General features: G+C 43.8%; 1 protein-coding gene across 2 annotated transcripts in view; it reads right to left on the bottom strand.

Annotated features, from left to right (window-relative positions):
* Nucleotides 1-9,795: 9,795 nt before the first annotated feature.
* TMEM130 (transmembrane protein 130) overlaps nt 9,796-16,868 on the bottom strand; it is a 39,921-nt gene continuing 32,848 nt past the window's right edge. For both annotated transcript variants that reach the window (XM_075830267.1, XM_075830266.1), the window contains exon 8: nt 9,796-10,321. In XM_075830267.1, the coding sequence (XP_075686382.1) occupies nt 10,130-10,321 (192 nt within the window). In that variant the 3' untranslated portion in view covers nt 9,796-10,129. The remainder of the gene's footprint in view (nt 10,322-16,868) is intronic.

Consider the following 16,868-nt stretch of genomic DNA (forward strand, 5'->3'; position numbering starts at 1 on the left):
TTTTTTTCCGGTGGAAAACCTGCGATTCCACCACAAAAAATGCAAATTGGACAAAAAATTAAACTCTTTTTTATTTTTAAATAAAAAAAACAATAGTTGCCCCCCGGCATTGCCATTAGCGACACCTACCACTCTTCTCCGTGCAGCATGGCCTTCTGGGATAAAGTTTCATCCCATGTGACTGCTGCAGCGAATCACAGGATGCAGCGGTCACATGGGCTGCATCGTCATCACAGGAGGCCGGGCTGCACCGAGAACAGAAGGAAGCGTCGCCATGGCAATGCCTAAGGGTTAAGTATTGGCTTTTTTTTTTTAGGAAACTGTTTTTCGCAGCAGTTTCCAGCCGAAAATCTGCACCACATTGTGCGGTTTTTCGGCCAGAATTCCCTGCGGGTTCTAGGGTGGATACACTGCGTACTTTTACGCAGCGTATCTACCCTGTGTGAACATACCCTTAAGGTAACATGCTTTCTGATTAAAAGCTTTTGTATCCTATTCATCCACCAACATTGAACATGTTGTTTCTACTGACGAGGAGGAAAGACAGATTAACTTTTTTGCGTTTATTTTTTATCAATTTTCTATTAGACCCATTTTACACGAGTTTTAAATTAAAGGAAAATTCTAACTTTGGCAAAAAAAAACACAACATAATATATCTGGTGTCAGTCTGTGCTGGGGTCGGCCTCTGGTACCCACACCATATGTTTGGTCACAGGAGTCAACAATCATGGGCTTCTGGGTTCTGCTGAAGTCAACTATTTTATGGTCTTTATCATTCAGTAGTAAAAGGTGTGAGGAGTGGTTAAGGAATTGGAGGTTGTGTAGGTAAAATGGAGGGGAGGGAGCTGGTCAAAAAAGTTAAAAGTTTTAGTCCACAGAAAGATATAAAGGACACAATGTTCTATATATCACTTCCATTATGTTGGTACATGTGGTGTTGAGTTTGTTTTGAGCTTCTGTTCATCGGCTTTAATTAAAAAAATATAGGGGAGGGTGGGTTACATAGGTGGATTGGGGAAGTTGGAGTGGAGAGGATTGGGAAAGTTGGAGTGGAGAGGATTGGGGAAGGAGGAGTGGAGAGGATTGGGGAATGTGGACTGCAGAATATTGAGGAAGGTGGAATGGAGAGGATTGGGAAAGGTGGAGTGGAGAGGATTGGGGAAGGAGGAGTGGAGAGGATTGGGGAAAGTGGAGTGCAGAATATTGAGGAAGGGGGAATGGAGAGGATTGGGAAAGGTGGAGTGGAGAGGATTGGGAAAGGTGGAGTGGAGATTATTGTGTAAAGTGGAGTGAAGAGGATTGGGGAATTGGAGTAGAGAGGATTGATGAAGGAGGAGTGGAGAGGATTGGGGAAGGTGGAGTGCAGAGTATTGGGGAAGGTGGAGTGCAGAGAATTGGGGAAGGTGGAATGGAGAGGATTTGGGAAGGTGGAGCGCAGAGGATTGGGGAAAGTGGAGTGCAGAGAATGGGGAAGGTGGTGTGCAGAGGATTGGGGAAAGTGGAGTGCAGGGGATCCAGGAACGAGGAATAGAGAGGATTGGGAAAGGTGAAGTGGAGAGAATTAGGGAAGGTGGTGTGCAGAGGATTGGGGAAGGTGGAATGGAGAGGATTGGGGAAGGTGGAGTGCAGGTGGAGTGCAGAAGATTGGGGAAAGTGGAGTACAGAGGATTGGGGAAGTGGAGTGCAGAGGATTGGGGAAGGTGGTGTGGAGAGGATTGGTGAAGGTGGGGTGGTGAAGGTGCAGAGGATTGGGGAAGGTGGAGTGGAGAGGATTGATATAAAGGACCCAATGTTCTATACATCACTTCCATTATGTTGGTACATGTGGTGTTGAGTTTGTTTTGAGCTTCTGTTTATCGGCTTTGATTAAAAAAAATTATAGGGAAGGGTGGGTTACATAGGTTGAGTGGAGAGGATTGGTGAAGTTGGAGTGGAGAGGATTGGAAAGGTGGAGTGGAGGGGATTGGAAAGCTGGAGTGGAGAGGATTGGGGAAGATGGAGTGGAGAGGATTGGGGAAGGTGGAGTGGAGAGGATTGGGGAAGGTGGAGTGAAGAGGATTGGGGAAGTTGGAGTGGAGAGGATTGGGGAAGGTGGAGTGGAGAGGATTGGGAAGGTGGAGTGCAGAAGATTGAGGAAGGTGGAGTGGTGAAGGTGGAGTGGAGAGGATTAGTGAAGGTGGAGAGGAGAGGATTAGGGAAGGTAGAATGCAGAGGATTGAGGAAGGTGGAGTGGAGAGGATTGGGGAAGTTGGAGTGGAGATGATTGGGGAATTGGAGTGGAGAGGATTGGTAAAGGTGGAGTGCAGAGGATTGGGGAAGGTGGAGTGCAGAGGATTGGGGAAGGTGGAGTGCAGGTGATTGGGGAAGGTGGAATGGAAAGGATTGGGGAAGGTGGAGTGCAGAGAATGTGGAAGGTGGAATGGAGAGGATTGGGGAAGGTGGAGTGCAGAGAATGGAGAAGGTGGAGTGATGAGGATTGGGGAAGGTGGAGTGCAGAGGATTGGGGAAGGTGGCGTGGAGAGGATTGGTGAAGGTGGGGAGGATTGGGGAAGGTGGAGTGGAGATGATTGGAGAAGGGACAAGTTTAGATCATTATTAATTGAATGGGTGCACATAATAAGTGCAATCAAATGTACTATTAAAGCGGTTGTCCACTTTAAGCAAATTAATATCACTTTTTTATATAATTAAGTAATACAATTTTCCAATATTAATTCCTCACGGATTTCAAGATCTCTGTTTGCTTCTATTCAGTATGAACATTCATTGATTACTTCCAGTGGATCAAATACTGTCCATGGTCATGTGATGGACACACAGGTGCTGGGATCATTAGAAGACACAGCTCTGATACACATACTGTAACTGTAACGATCTCAGCACCTGTGTGTCCATCACATGACCATGGACAATATTTGATCCACTGGAAGTAAACAATGAAATTTGGTACTGAATAAAAACGAGTAGAGATCTGGAAAACCGTGAGGAATTAATACAGAAAGTATCTTGGAAAATTGTACAGCTTTTAATTATACATAAAATAACATTAATTTGCCGAAAACTGATTACTCCTTTAACCCCTTAGTGACCAGCCCATTTTAGGCCTTAATGACCAAGCTATTTTATTCGTTTTTCTATAGTCGCATTCAAAGAGCTATAACGTTTTTATTTTTTCGTCTACATAGCTGTATGAGGACTTGTTTTTTGCGGGATTTGTTGTGCTTTTTAATAGCACCATTTTTGGGTACATATAATTTTTATATTAACTTTTATTAACCTTTTTGGGGGGGATTATAAAAAAAAACCTGAAATTCCGCCATTGTTCTATGCGTTTTTAAATTGACGCGCGACGTAAATAACATGTTACCTTTATTCTATGGGTCGGTACGATTACGGCGATACCACGTATGTAGAGGTTTTTTTATGTTTTACGACTTTTGCACAATAAAAACACTTTTGAACTAAAATTATTTGTTTTTGCATCGTTGCTTTCCAAGAGCCGTAATTTTTTTATTTTTCCATCAATGTAGTGATTTTTTGGGCTTGTTTTCTGCGGCACAAGACGTAGTTTTGAATGGTACTGTTTTGGGGTACATGGGACTTATTGATTCATTTTTATTATGACTTTTTTGGGGGGCAATGGAAAAAAATTGCAATTTCGCCATAGTTTTTTGCGTTTTTTTTTTACGGTGTTCACTTTGCGGTTTAAATTACATATTAACTTTATTAATGGAGTCATTACGGTCGCGGCGATACCACATATGTGTACTTTTTTTTTTTTTTTTACACTTTTACTAAATAAAACCACTTTTTATGGAAAAAAATGGTTTTATTTATTTTTTTACTGTACTTTTTATTAATAATCTTTATTTCACTTTGATGACTTATTTTATTAGTCCCACTGGCGGACTTTACTGTGCGATATTCCGATCGCTGCTATAATGCTCTGGTATACTTCGTATACCAGAGCATTATTGCCTGTCAGTGTAAATCTGACAGGCAATCTGTTAGGACGTGCCTCCGGCGCGTCCTAACAGGCATATGTCCAGGGCAGACCTGGGGGCTTTTATCAGTCCCCCGGCTGCCATGACACCCCATCGGAGACCCGCGATTGCATTCGCGGGCCGCCGATGGGTGACAGAGGGAGCGCACTCCATCTGTAAACAAAGTTAAATGCCGCGGTCGCTATTGACGGCGGCATTTAACGGGTTAAACGGCCGCGATCTAAGTAAACTTCGATCGCGGGCGTTGGAGCAGGAGCTCAGCTGTCATCAGACAGCAGAGCCCCGGCTCCTGCCTGCACGGGAGACCCATGCAGGACTTAGACTAGGCTGACGTGAAAAGGCGTCAGCCTAGCCTAAAGCCCATTAGTGAATCACGTAAAAAGGCGTATTAGTGGTCACTAAGGGGTTAACCCCTTGACGAATTATCACGTACATGTATGTGATAAGTGTCATAGGGAAGTATGGAGGGTGCTCACGGGCCATAAGTATACCATAATACCATAGTCAGCGTCTCGCTTCCCCCTGCACCAATATATAACATTCAACTGCACAGTAATCCAATAGACCGTAGGGTTAAGGTCCTTTTAGACTGGCCAATTATCGGGCAAACGAGTGTTCAAAGAATGCTCGTTCCAGATAATTAGATAAACAGGGCAATGAACAGCCGATGAACGAGCAAACGCTTGTTCATCGGCTGATTCTATAGTTTTAAATGTGCAAAATATAATCGTTGTTGGCAGCACATCGCAGGGAAATGCGCTGCCGACATTATACAAATGTATGGGGATGAGCGATCGGGGTAACGAGCGCTCGTCCCCATACTAGCTCCTTGTGAAAGCAAAGGAGCGCTGATCAACGCTGTTTCGTTGATCGGCGCTCATTGCATCGGCCAAAATTGGCCGGTGTAAAAGTACCTTTAGTGTCCCTTTAAAAATACCATTTTACTTGTGTCAAATTCCCTTGAACAATTATCACTTCTTTTATACTTTGACTCTTTATACCGGTCACATATAGAGTTAATATCTGTTAAATATAGATATCTTAGTTGTCAGTCACTGATGTGACATCTGCTAATAACTGATGGTGATTAGGTTCAATTAAACTCTGTCTAGACGGTATTGATGTGACAGATCGCACATCATCATCCTCTCAACTTAAAGAGCGGAGACAAGATCAGAATGTAACAGTGTTGAAACAAAGTCAGAATGAAGGGGATATAATCAAGAAGTCTTGAAGAAATTGGAAAATCTTGTGGTTGTCTAACACAGGTGCACGAGCTTCTCAAGGAGGGCATCATGGATATGGTACGTGCCCAGGGCCTGTTCCAGGTTCATGTGGGCCTTTGGGCGACACAGAATTAGTGGGCCCCTTTGCAGGGGAACTCACGGCAGCAGTAAAATGACAGAAAACTGCAGTTTGTGCCCCCATATAAAAGTTAGGCCCCCAGTTTGCACCACCACATATGTAGTGCCCTCTGTAGATAGTGCCAGAGTGCCCCCTGTAAATAGAGCCACACATCCCCCTGTAGGTAGTGCCACACAGCCCCCTTGTAGGAAGTGCCATACAACACCCCCACGTAGGTAGTGCCACACAGCCCCCTTATGTAGTGCCACACAGCCCCCCTCATAGGTACTGGCACACAGCCCCCCTCCCAGGTTGTGCCACTCAGACCCCCTCCCAGCTAGTGCCACACAGCCGTCCTCCCAGCTAGTGCCACACAGCTCCCTCCCTGTAAGTAGCACCATTGGGACTCCCTCTAGGAGTGGAATCCCCAGCCAGAGCGCTGCCGACACTCTGCCCGGGGATTCTTCTCCTGGAGAAGCCCCTCACGTCACTGACCATATATGGATAGTGACATCAGGCACTCCTCCTGAAGTGGAATCCACGGCCAGTGTCGGCAACACTCAGGGTGGATTCTGCTCCTAGACAGGGGCTCCCTTTAGAAGCGGAATCCCCAGCAAGAGCGCCGGCATCGCTTTGGCCGGGGATTCAACTCCTAGAGGAGTCAGGATGGCAGCATCAGCACCCGGTGGCAGAGTGAATCACCCAAGAGTAGTGTGCCCCGGCACTTGCCCGGGTTCGTCGGGTGCTGATGCTGGCCCTGTACATGCCCATACACACATGTACATGTCAGTCTCAGTCAGTGCTCTCATAACAAACCCCTTCAGAAATTATTCAGCACAGGCTCCCAAAATCACCCGTAAAACTGCTAATATTGCCCTCTCACAGCGTTTCTGCAGCATAATACTCATGTTTTGGCCTTGTTCACAGTGTCCCCTGTAGATAGTGCCCCTATATAGTGCCACAGTGCCCATGTAGATAGTGCCACACACCCTTGTAGATGGTGCCACCACCCTGTAGATAGCGCATTGAGGCTCCCTCTAGGAGCGGAATCCCTAGCCAGAGTATAGGCCGGGGATTCTGCTCCTAGAGGGAGCCCCTGATGTCACTGTCCATATATGGACAGTGACGATAGGTGCTACTCCTGGAGCGGAATCCCCTGCCAGAGAGTTGCCGAAGCTCTGGCCGGGGATTCCGCTCCAGGAGGAACCCCTGACGTCACTGTCCATATATGGACAGTGACCTCAGGGATTTCCTCTAGAAGCGGAATCCCCGGCCAGAGCATCGGCAACGGGATTCCGCTCCAGGAGGAGCCCCTGACGTTACTGTTCATATATGTGATGTCAAGGTCTTTCCCGGGCACAGCGCTTAAAGTAGCGCTGTGCCCAGGGGTCCTTGGCGACGGAGGAGCTCCCTCTGCTCTGAACTAATGCTGAATCAGGGAGCTGACGGTTCCCTGCTTCAGCATTGGGTTCAACTGTATCTGCATCTTGAGGACGCAGATACCGTTGACAGCAGGACATACCCTCGGCCACCCGGGACACTACCTGGTATCCGGCTGAATCTGGGACGTTTGGGAGGTATGCTATGTACACCACTCACAGTCTCAGACAATTCTTTGTCACTTACTGCCCTCTAGGTGAGAAAAGTAAATGAAAGACTATTATTAGTACACATGGTGCACTCAGCATTACAGAATAAGGAAATTCACAACGACAATGGGCTTTTTGCAAAATACCTGGGGAATTGAAGACTTCCATTTACCAGTACACAGAGCCACCTGCTGGTTGAAAAGGGTAGTGCACACTTTACAACATAATTATGAACTCCCATTCAACCACTGTCCATGCTCATTTTTTGGAAAAAATGACAGCACGCTCTATCAGTAATAGTGAAAATTGAATGGGGAAAAGTGGGAAATTTCATTTGCAGAAGTTAATTTATTTATTAATTTATGGCAATTTTTGATACAAATCAAACGTAATTACAGCATCAAACTGTATATTCCATATACAGTACAGTATCCACAACATGACAAATACAAAATAAAGGTTCACATTATGAAGAGATATTTATAAAGATGTAGCATTTTATTGTCATGATTGTAATTCTGGCTTATCACGTAATTTATGTGTAAAGTTCTCTTACTCCCAACCCCCAACAGAAGCTTCAAATAAGTATTTTCCCTAAATGAAATGCCTATCTGTGCATTCTATGTCTGTGGAAGCGCAACAAGCAGCAACAACATCTACATGGAGTTCGTATGTTCTCCACATGTTTGCAGGAGTTTCCTTTGACACCCCAAAAACATACTGATAAGTCTCCTGCCAGGACTCTCAAAGTGATGGCGGCAGAGTGGGGGTTTGGTCCCAGGCATCTGTAACACACCAAAACCCTTTCCAGCAAAGATCTTCGTACAGTAGCGTCTCCAGCCATTACATTTCTGATGGGAGACAGGATCATTATTGTATGTATTTGTGTGAGAGATACGGTAATTCGATTGTGAGCCCCATTGGAGACAAGGACTAATAAGCGTGATGTCAATCTCTGTAAAGTGTTGGAATATAATGGCGCTATATAAGCAACAAGAAATAAATAATTAAATTGAGGCACATTTTATATTTTACTTTGTCCCAGATAGTGATACTGTATTTTATTATAAGTCGCGGAACATAAATTGTGTGCATTTTTGTATGTGTTTTAGACACTTGTAACGTCTATTTCGACAGTTTTGAGGTGTCTAGAGAAAGGGACATGCCTAAGGGAAGAAGTAAACTGTCAAATTTGTTATAGATGGCGCTATTGTAGCTGAATTTTTTTTTCTCGGAAATGTATTCCAACCACGTAGTAGAACAATAAAGATAAGGGTGTCTAACATGCGCCGAACTTCTCATGCCAATTGATAAATTTGGCGCAATTTTGCACCATTTTCAATGACCAGCACATGTATCTTAAGACACTATTGATAAATCTCCTCCGTTGTATAAATATGTACATACGTACTTGCTCCTGGCAATTTGGCGGCAGCAGCCGGACAGCAGATAAACGACAGATGTCTCCAGCGGCGGTCCATAATACCCAACACATGTGCGCTGCTGCGACCACTTAAAGTTCTGGACATGCTGAACAGCCCCCATGGACCCATGGCATGAAGGGTTGGACTATCAAGTACATTGCTGTTATACCAACATGGGACTATTTTTGTAGCATGGCAGATTATCAGGGTTTCTCTGCCAGATGAATGGAATTTGACATAATTTTTTCTCTGCTGTTGGACATAGAATGTAATCGTCAAAGATCCTGTAAGTAGGTAATGGAGGGGACAGAAAGAATGTCGCACTTAGGCCAGATTCACACGAGCGTGTTTGGTCCACAATTTACTGTCCGTATGTGGGCGGTATTTCCCGGACCGAACACACTGCAGGGAGCCGGGCTCTTATCGTCACAGTTATCTATGACGCTAGGAGTCGCTTCCTCGCTGCGGGAAAACTTTCCTGTACTGTAATCATGTTTTCAGTACGAGACAGTTTTCCCGCAGCGAGGCAGGACTCCTAGCGTCATAGATAACTGTGACGATAAGAGCCCGGCTCCCTGCAGTGTGTTCGGTCCGGGAAATACTGCCGACATACGGACCGTATATCATGGACCGAACACGCTCGTGTGAATCCGGCCTTAGTTAGAATATTTAAGCTGCACGACTAATGTCGGTTTGCGAACCAAGTCTGAATGTGGAATCCAGGCAGGATTCTTCACAAGGTAATGTATGTCAACGAAGCCAATAGTCAGTTGTAATTGACTTCACCAAACTGCTAGTGGTGTAAATTCAGTGGATCATTTGGTGGAACGTGTCCCTCTATGGACCCTCCTTGCTTACCACAGACTGAAAAGGCATTCAGGGGTGTAGCTGTAGGTGATGCAGAAGTAGCAGTCACACCTGGGCCCTGGTGCCTGAGGGGGCCCGAAAACTACTCTGCCATAAAAGGCTTCAGTATTATAAATGGCACATGATAGGTGATGGGCCTCTTACAGATTTTGCAGTGGCGCCCAGAAGATTCAAGTTATGCCTCTGAAGGAAATTCTGCCATGCTAGCCCTGCCCACCCTGATTAATTGCTAAATTCTGTTCCTAGCATTTAACGTATGACTGTTCTGTAAACATTAAGTTGCACTCAAGCATAGGTAATACAGTTAAAGGGGTATTCCGATCTTAGACATAAATGGCATATCCACAGGATATGCCATAAATATCTGATAGATGCAGGTCCCACTCTGGAACCAGCACATATATGGAGAACGGGGGTACCCAACTCCAGTTTTGCTTGGTGTGGCGACTTCTGTAACCATACAACAGAATGTGGTTACCTCACTCCCTCGATATAGCTGCGGGTCCAAAGCTGGTGCCCACATCTATCAGGCATTTATGGCTTATCCTGTGGATATGCCATAAATGTCTAAGGTTGGAATACCCCTTTAATGCAATTTTTCAAATGGGTGAGGGGGGTTTATCAAAACTAGTGCAAAAGAAAAGTAGGGCAGCTGCCCAAAGCAATCAAATTCCAACCTTTTTCTCCGGCTCCGGGGAAAATTAAAGCAGTAACCTAATCAATTGTTATAGGCAGCTTCATCACTTTTCCTTTGCACTAGTTTTGAGAGATGTCCTCCACTTTGTTATTTTATGCTTGTTTTATTTAGTGAATTTAAAACATACGTGTCTGTGGGTACAATACTGAGCTGTAAGCAAGCACCAAGCTTATTAAGGCAACACTATAGGCGGCACCCAGGTCACAGAGTGTAGCTCCTCATGGGTGTGGATAATGAATGTAGGAGGGGCTGTGTTTCTCCTCTCTGCTCCCCTTCCGCAGAAGAACTGTCAGCAGTGCAGTAAGAGCAGCATAGGTTTCCAGCAGGGATTTCCTTGTACTCTGGTAGAGCTTCATACTTTTCACTAACCGGAGAAAAATCAAAATCTGCCACCTAGAAGGAGGGAAAAGAGTTCATCATTAGACGTCTTCTCTATTTTTCAGCCAATCAGTGCACCCTTTTGTTAACCCGGTTCCTGTAACCGTCCTGTGAAAATCAGGACTGTTGGCAAGTATGCCCCCCATAATCACTCTATTAATATGTATTTTATTCTCGATGGAGGAAAAATCGAGCAGGCAATAGACACGTTTGGTGCCAAATAAACAATAGAGTTGGATAATCCAATGCCCGCAACCTTTCAAGAGTTGATAATTGGTAAAAATTAGACATGGATAGAAGTGGACATCCAAAAACAAGAAAATCAAGCATGGGCGATATAATTTTGTCCTAAAAGTAGACATCTTTGTGTCTATGCCAGCCTCCCATATGTATTACATCATCATTGTATTGGTGAAATAATTTTATATAAATATGATCATCTGGAAAATCTGCTAATACCGTATAAATCCAGTCAGATTATCAGGCTTTTATTGTTCTTTATCTATTGGACAGTCATAGAAAAGTATGTAAACCTCACTTATAAAAGTAAAGATCCTCAGTGACAAAGCCAAAATTAAAGGAACACTGTCATATTCCTAGTGCAGCGCTCTAGGAGGCGGAGCATGACACAAGGATTTTAAAAAAAAAACACCAAAGAGAGAAAAACGGTGCCAGATTATCAGACTTTCTGGATTATCGTATGCAGGAATTTCACTATAATAACAAATCTATGCTGATTTATGCTATATGAGAGGGGCGATTGTTTGATTACCTATGGATCAGTCTGTATTCCATATGTAACAGCCGGACCCCCGCAGCTCTTCTGAACCGAATTTACAGCATACATGATATTTATTAAAAGTTGCAGGCCCCGCTTATCTGAACTATATACTTTTTGCATTTTATGTTTTGCAGTTTGTGCTTTCAGGAACATACTGTACCATATTACAGTAAAGCTTTATTTCTGGCCTACTGGAATTGAGGCAGAAAAAGGAGCAAATACAGTCACTTTCCATAAAATACCATCTTTACTGCCACCCACATAAATTGTCACCTCCAACAGATCCAGGACAAATTGGGGAGAATATACAAACACCTCCCCCAAACTTCCATCACTCTACAAGGCTGAAGTTTGGAACTGACTGTGCTCATTATAGAACGAGAGGTCCAAGCAAACAGCTGGGAGTTTTGTTATTTTAGCAAAATCTGACATATTGCTTCTCCATTCAACGCCTTCACAGATACTAACAATCCCTCTCCATACTGCCAGCAGACTTACAGTCACACAGAACATGACAAGCCTGTTCAGCCTGGGTTATAGCAACTCTGCAAGAAATTTACTCATAATATTATATCAGAACTTCAAGCTCGGGGGTGAGGGTTTGTATTACCCTATAACTCCCGGAGAACTATGGGTACCTAGAAAATTCTTCAGACATTGGTAACATCATGAACCTTTTATTTATACCAGTATTGAATGGGTCTAGGCATGCGGTTGGACACATCTGTTCCCAGTAGCTTTGGAGGACCTGTAGAAGACCCCAGTGATTATAAAGCCTAACTCCACCCGAAAACTGAGAATTCACTTTAGTCTGCGGGTAACCCCAAATTCACCTCATACTCATGGGAGTCCAGGAAGCTGACGTATGGGATGCTCTACTGTGGGTCCTAACACTGGGTGGGTCCTTAGCTGCCCGGGAAGATCTGTCAAGGTGGGAACAAAACTAACAAGATTGCGACTCTGCAGGGTAAAAGAAAAGTTACATTTATAACTCCTTGATCCTGCGGAGACTTTATTAGTCAGGGAAAGAAATTCATGGGTGACTACTGAGCTGTCCGTTTTGTAGGAACATGCATGGACGTACGTAGACCATGCATTGGGGCCCTATGAGATATGGGACCCAGCCCTGGTTGTTCCATCCCTATTAGTGTTGGAAAGCGAGAGGGACTTTCCACACCAGAACCGCATTGCTATAAAACTAGGGGGTGGGGAATTGGCCCAAGAGTGTCGGGATGGCAAAAAAAGGACACTATAAAGGGGGGCCCATTTTAGCCTTTCCTATGGGACCCCTTCACTTCAATGTACACTGCTGGGGACATAAATAGAGAAAGCAGTGGAAAGAAAGTTGTATATCTCAGTTTTGTTGTCCCCTGTAATTATTATATGGTGTATAATAAAAAGGGTTAACTCTCTGTTTTATGGACCCTTGTGAGTATGACGTGAAGGGATAGGGGGCATTAGGATTCATTGCATTGGTTTTTGAATTTTCAGGTTTGACTGGAGCTTTTCTATAACACCCAGAAATGTACATCTAGATTTATCTAGATTTATGCATTCATTTATACTACTTGGCACAGGTTAACATTTTCCTAAAAACACTAAAGGTCACATGCATATGTAGCATTCCCATAGAGGGGAAAAGAACGTTTCACCACCACCCTTCCCTCTCATCATCTCAATACAACAGTCACACATAAAGCATCAACTAACCCGAACCCTCATAACACAATACTCCCCAGCTACAAAACATAAATTCTCACATATCACAGACAGCTCGAAACTTAATGTCGTTCTAAATGTCGCAAGATTAAAGATCGGTCAGCTCTCCTGATATGTCTGCTTTAGTAAATACATGTATTTCCCCCCAAAAAATAAAAATCTGGAACATTGTAGAACTGGATGTTACCTTTCCTATCTACACGCTGACACTGCCAGACTATGTATGAAGACAATCTATCGACAAAAGAATGGTAACAACCAGTTGTCAATTTGCTCATCTTTACAGGAGGAATAACAGAGGAACAGCACAATGCAGAATTCTAAGAAAAAAATGTGCAAAAACAGATGAGAGGAGAGCTGACTGGTCTGCATAAAAAGGGTTATCCCATGAATAATTTTCATACCAAAAGTCCAGAAATGCTGTTAATAGCTGTTTTAAAGTAATATGCAGAGTTTCTAGAACATAAAAATAATTTTCTCATCTTGTTTTGCTTCCCTGTATCCCCCTTGGTGCTGCTGCTAATCTGTGTTGCTAGGGGAGGGGCTCGGAGCAGAATCGGTCTCCTTTCCCCTTTGGCCGCTGACATTATATTCCCTTTTTACTTTCCCTGCAGATAGGTAACATTGGATCCAGAGTAGTGAAGATATATACTGTATGACATCCACCGTATACACTGCCTTAGAAACCAATGAAAATATAATGAAATGAAACCATAAAGGCTGAGTGGGCATGTGCAGAGTTCATATCAGTTGACAGAATGAAGAGCTTTAGGCTATGTTCACACGTAGTTTAATTGCTGCAGATTTTACTATCGGCTTTGTGGTTGGAAAATCCACATCGTATTACAGTAGCAGCAAGGTAGACAAAATTTTAAAAAATCTCATTTTAATCCCCAGCATGTAAATTTATGCTACAGAGTGCATGCATATTTGTCGAGGAATTCCCCATTGAGTTCAATGGGGAAAAGAAAATCCAGAACAAACAACAAATGAGGTGTAGCAATGCGTTAGCGCTCTCAAACAGCCTTCTCTGAACAGCCGCCCAGCTGGGATGACATTTCGTCCCATGCGACCGCTGCAAATTTGACCCTTCTGAACATACCCTTACCGTCCTAACAAGCTGAGGAGGAGCCTTCTTCTCAGCTATACTGCCATGCTACCGCAGAGGCTCTGCTCCTTCCCTGACTAACAGGACAGACAGCTATTTCTATTGGCTGCTCTGAGGGTCACAGAGACCTGGCTGTGGGGATAATGACTGAGCATGCTCATCAGGCGCACGTGTACACCTTGAAGACCGGGTAGCCAAGCTGTGTAAATAAAGGCCCTATTACATCGGCCAAACGCCAGCTCGTTGATCGGCGCTCGTTTTCTCCTGTCACAAAGAGCTATGGATGGGGAGGAGTGGTTGTTACTCTGATCGCTCTTCCCCATATATTATCATGTTGGCAGCGCGTCTCCCTGTTTACACACTTAGGGCGGATTTACACGAGTGTAATACGTCCGTGCAACACGCGTGATTTTCATTCGCGTCGCACGGATCTATGTTAGTCTATGGGGCCGTGCAGGCAGTCCGTGATTTTTGCGCAGCGTGGGTCCTATATTTGTGCGTTTTTGGCGCATCACGCACCCATTGAAGTCAATGGGTGCATGAAAATCACGCGCACCACACGGAAGCACTTCCGTGGGACGCGTGTGATTCGCGCAACAGCAGTCAAAAGTATGAATGAAAACAGAAAAGCACCACGTGCTTTTCTGTTTACAAACATACAAGCAGAGTGTCATAATGATGGCGGCTGCGCGAAAATCACACAGCCACGCATCATATGGTGATGACACATGGAGCTGTTAAGTGCCTTTTGCGCGCAAAAAACGCCGCGTTTTCACGCGCAAAACGCACACACTTGTGTAAATCCGCCCTAAGGCTGTGTGCACACAGAGTTTTTTGCAATTCTGTTTGGAAGTTTGAGGCAGATTTTCCTCTACCTGCACGCCGATTTTCGCAGCGTTTTTTCATAAAACGCTGCGAAATACGCTTTCTCTGCCTCCCATTGATGTCAATGGGAGCTCAGAAGTGTAAACGCCTCAAGATAGGGCACGTCCCTTCTTTCTCCCGCGAGACAGTTTACCGCTCGCAGGAAAAAGACGCCTCCGCCTCCCATTGAAATCTATGGGAGGCATTTTCGGGCCGTTTTTGACGAGTTTTGCGGCGCGGTTTCCTCGTCAAAAAACTCAGTGTGAACACAGCCTAAGATGTGCTGCGGACAACGATAATATTTAACTTTTTTTAAATGATACAATCAGCAGATGATCGAGCGTTTGCTCGTTTATCTGATGATCGCTGTCCTGTTTACACAGGGCAATTATCGTTAACGATAATCGCCCAGTATAAAACCTCTCTAAATGTCGGAACTCTTCACTGGATCGTTTTTTTGTTAATTTTTTTTTATTATTAATTGTAGGACAATCTCATTATCATATTATATTTCAGCTGTGAAGAGTTTAGTTTTTTTTGCTTTGCTCAATAACTAATGGACAGAACTGGCAGCTTGCCGAGCGGATTTAGTAAAGTATTTACATTTATCTGTTGTTTCGGGCATTTCTCACAGATCTCTGCGGGTTATACAGCACTGAACGGAAACATCTTAAGTGGCTTTATTTGAATTGTCTTTGAACATAGCGGGAAATGATATCTGGATTTTAGGAATAAACTGTTCCACACAGATAATGAAGACATCATCTTGTGGGTGAAGATCCCCGATAATCTTTCGCTGTCATCTTTGATGACTGTTTCCCGGCGTTTTCTGTACATCAATGACAGTATTGAGAGGTTTATGTATTTTATCAACAATACGATATGCTATATACCTCCTTATACCACTTTATACTATTACTATACCGTTACTGGCTGTCGATCGCCTCTATATCTGGTGTACATTGTCAGATGGTCCCACATGAATGAGTTGTGATAACATTTATATAATGTATATTGCAAATTTAGAACACATTTAGTGCAGCGTTACATAGGTTGAAAAAAGACTCCATCAGGTTCAACCTTTCTCAATAAATTACCCGTCATTCTTTGCTTGATTAAATATTTAACCCTCAATGCCATTCGTCAGAAAATAATCATCTAGCCTTTTTATAAATGCTGACATAGTATCTGCCATCACTATCTCTTGGGGTAGGGCTTTCAATAGCTTGACCACACTAACTGTAAAGAACCCTTTCCTATATTGATGTTTGAGACGTCTTTCTTCCACACGCAATGGGTGTCCCCTGGTCCTTTGTAGAGTCCTTGGAAGTAACAGATCATGTGCTAGTTCTCTGTATTGACCACACATATACTTATACATGTTAATAAGATCACCTCTAAGACGTCTTTTTTCCAAGCTGAACAAGCCCAATTTTTCTAGCCTTTCGTTGTAAGCGACACTCGTTGCCCGCCTTTGAACCCTCTCCAGTTCTCCTATGTCCTTTTACCAATGTGGAGCCCAAAACTGAATTTCACATCAAGATGTGGCCTTAAAAGGGATTTATAGAGGGGTAATATTACATTTAAATCCCAGGGTTTTTATCTCTCTTTTTATACTCCCCTTATAACTATTAACCCATTCACATTTGGCTCAGTTAAACATGCATTTTATTTTAATAGGGTGAGGAAGATAAACTGCTACCAGACACCCCTGTTGTTGCTGATCTCTAGGGGAAACAAAGGATTGGACAGATTCATATTTTACCTCTCATACGATATTGGGGGACTAATGTCAATGTTCATGTCTACTCTGCATCTCTGAGCAAGACTGGAACTAGAGGGTGGCAAGAAATGCAATGGCACCACAAAGCAACAACATCCCTTCCGTAGCCTAGCCGGAACATTTTGCCACAGCCACTTGCAAACAGATGAAATGCAGTGAATATGTCAAAACATATAGCAGTACCATTGCTTCAATGCCCCTTGGTATCATGAGCAGTATGTTTCCAAGACCCTGCCCATATATTGTAAGTTCTTATGGAAAGGGCTCTCTCTTCTTTCTTTTATTGTCACTTGATGTTCATATGTTG

Source organism: Rhinoderma darwinii, chromosome 6, assembly GCF_050947455.1.
Source record: "Rhinoderma darwinii isolate aRhiDar2 chromosome 6, aRhiDar2.hap1, whole genome shotgun sequence".
NCBI lineage: Eukaryota > Metazoa > Chordata > Amphibia > Anura > Rhinodermatidae > Rhinoderma > Rhinoderma darwinii.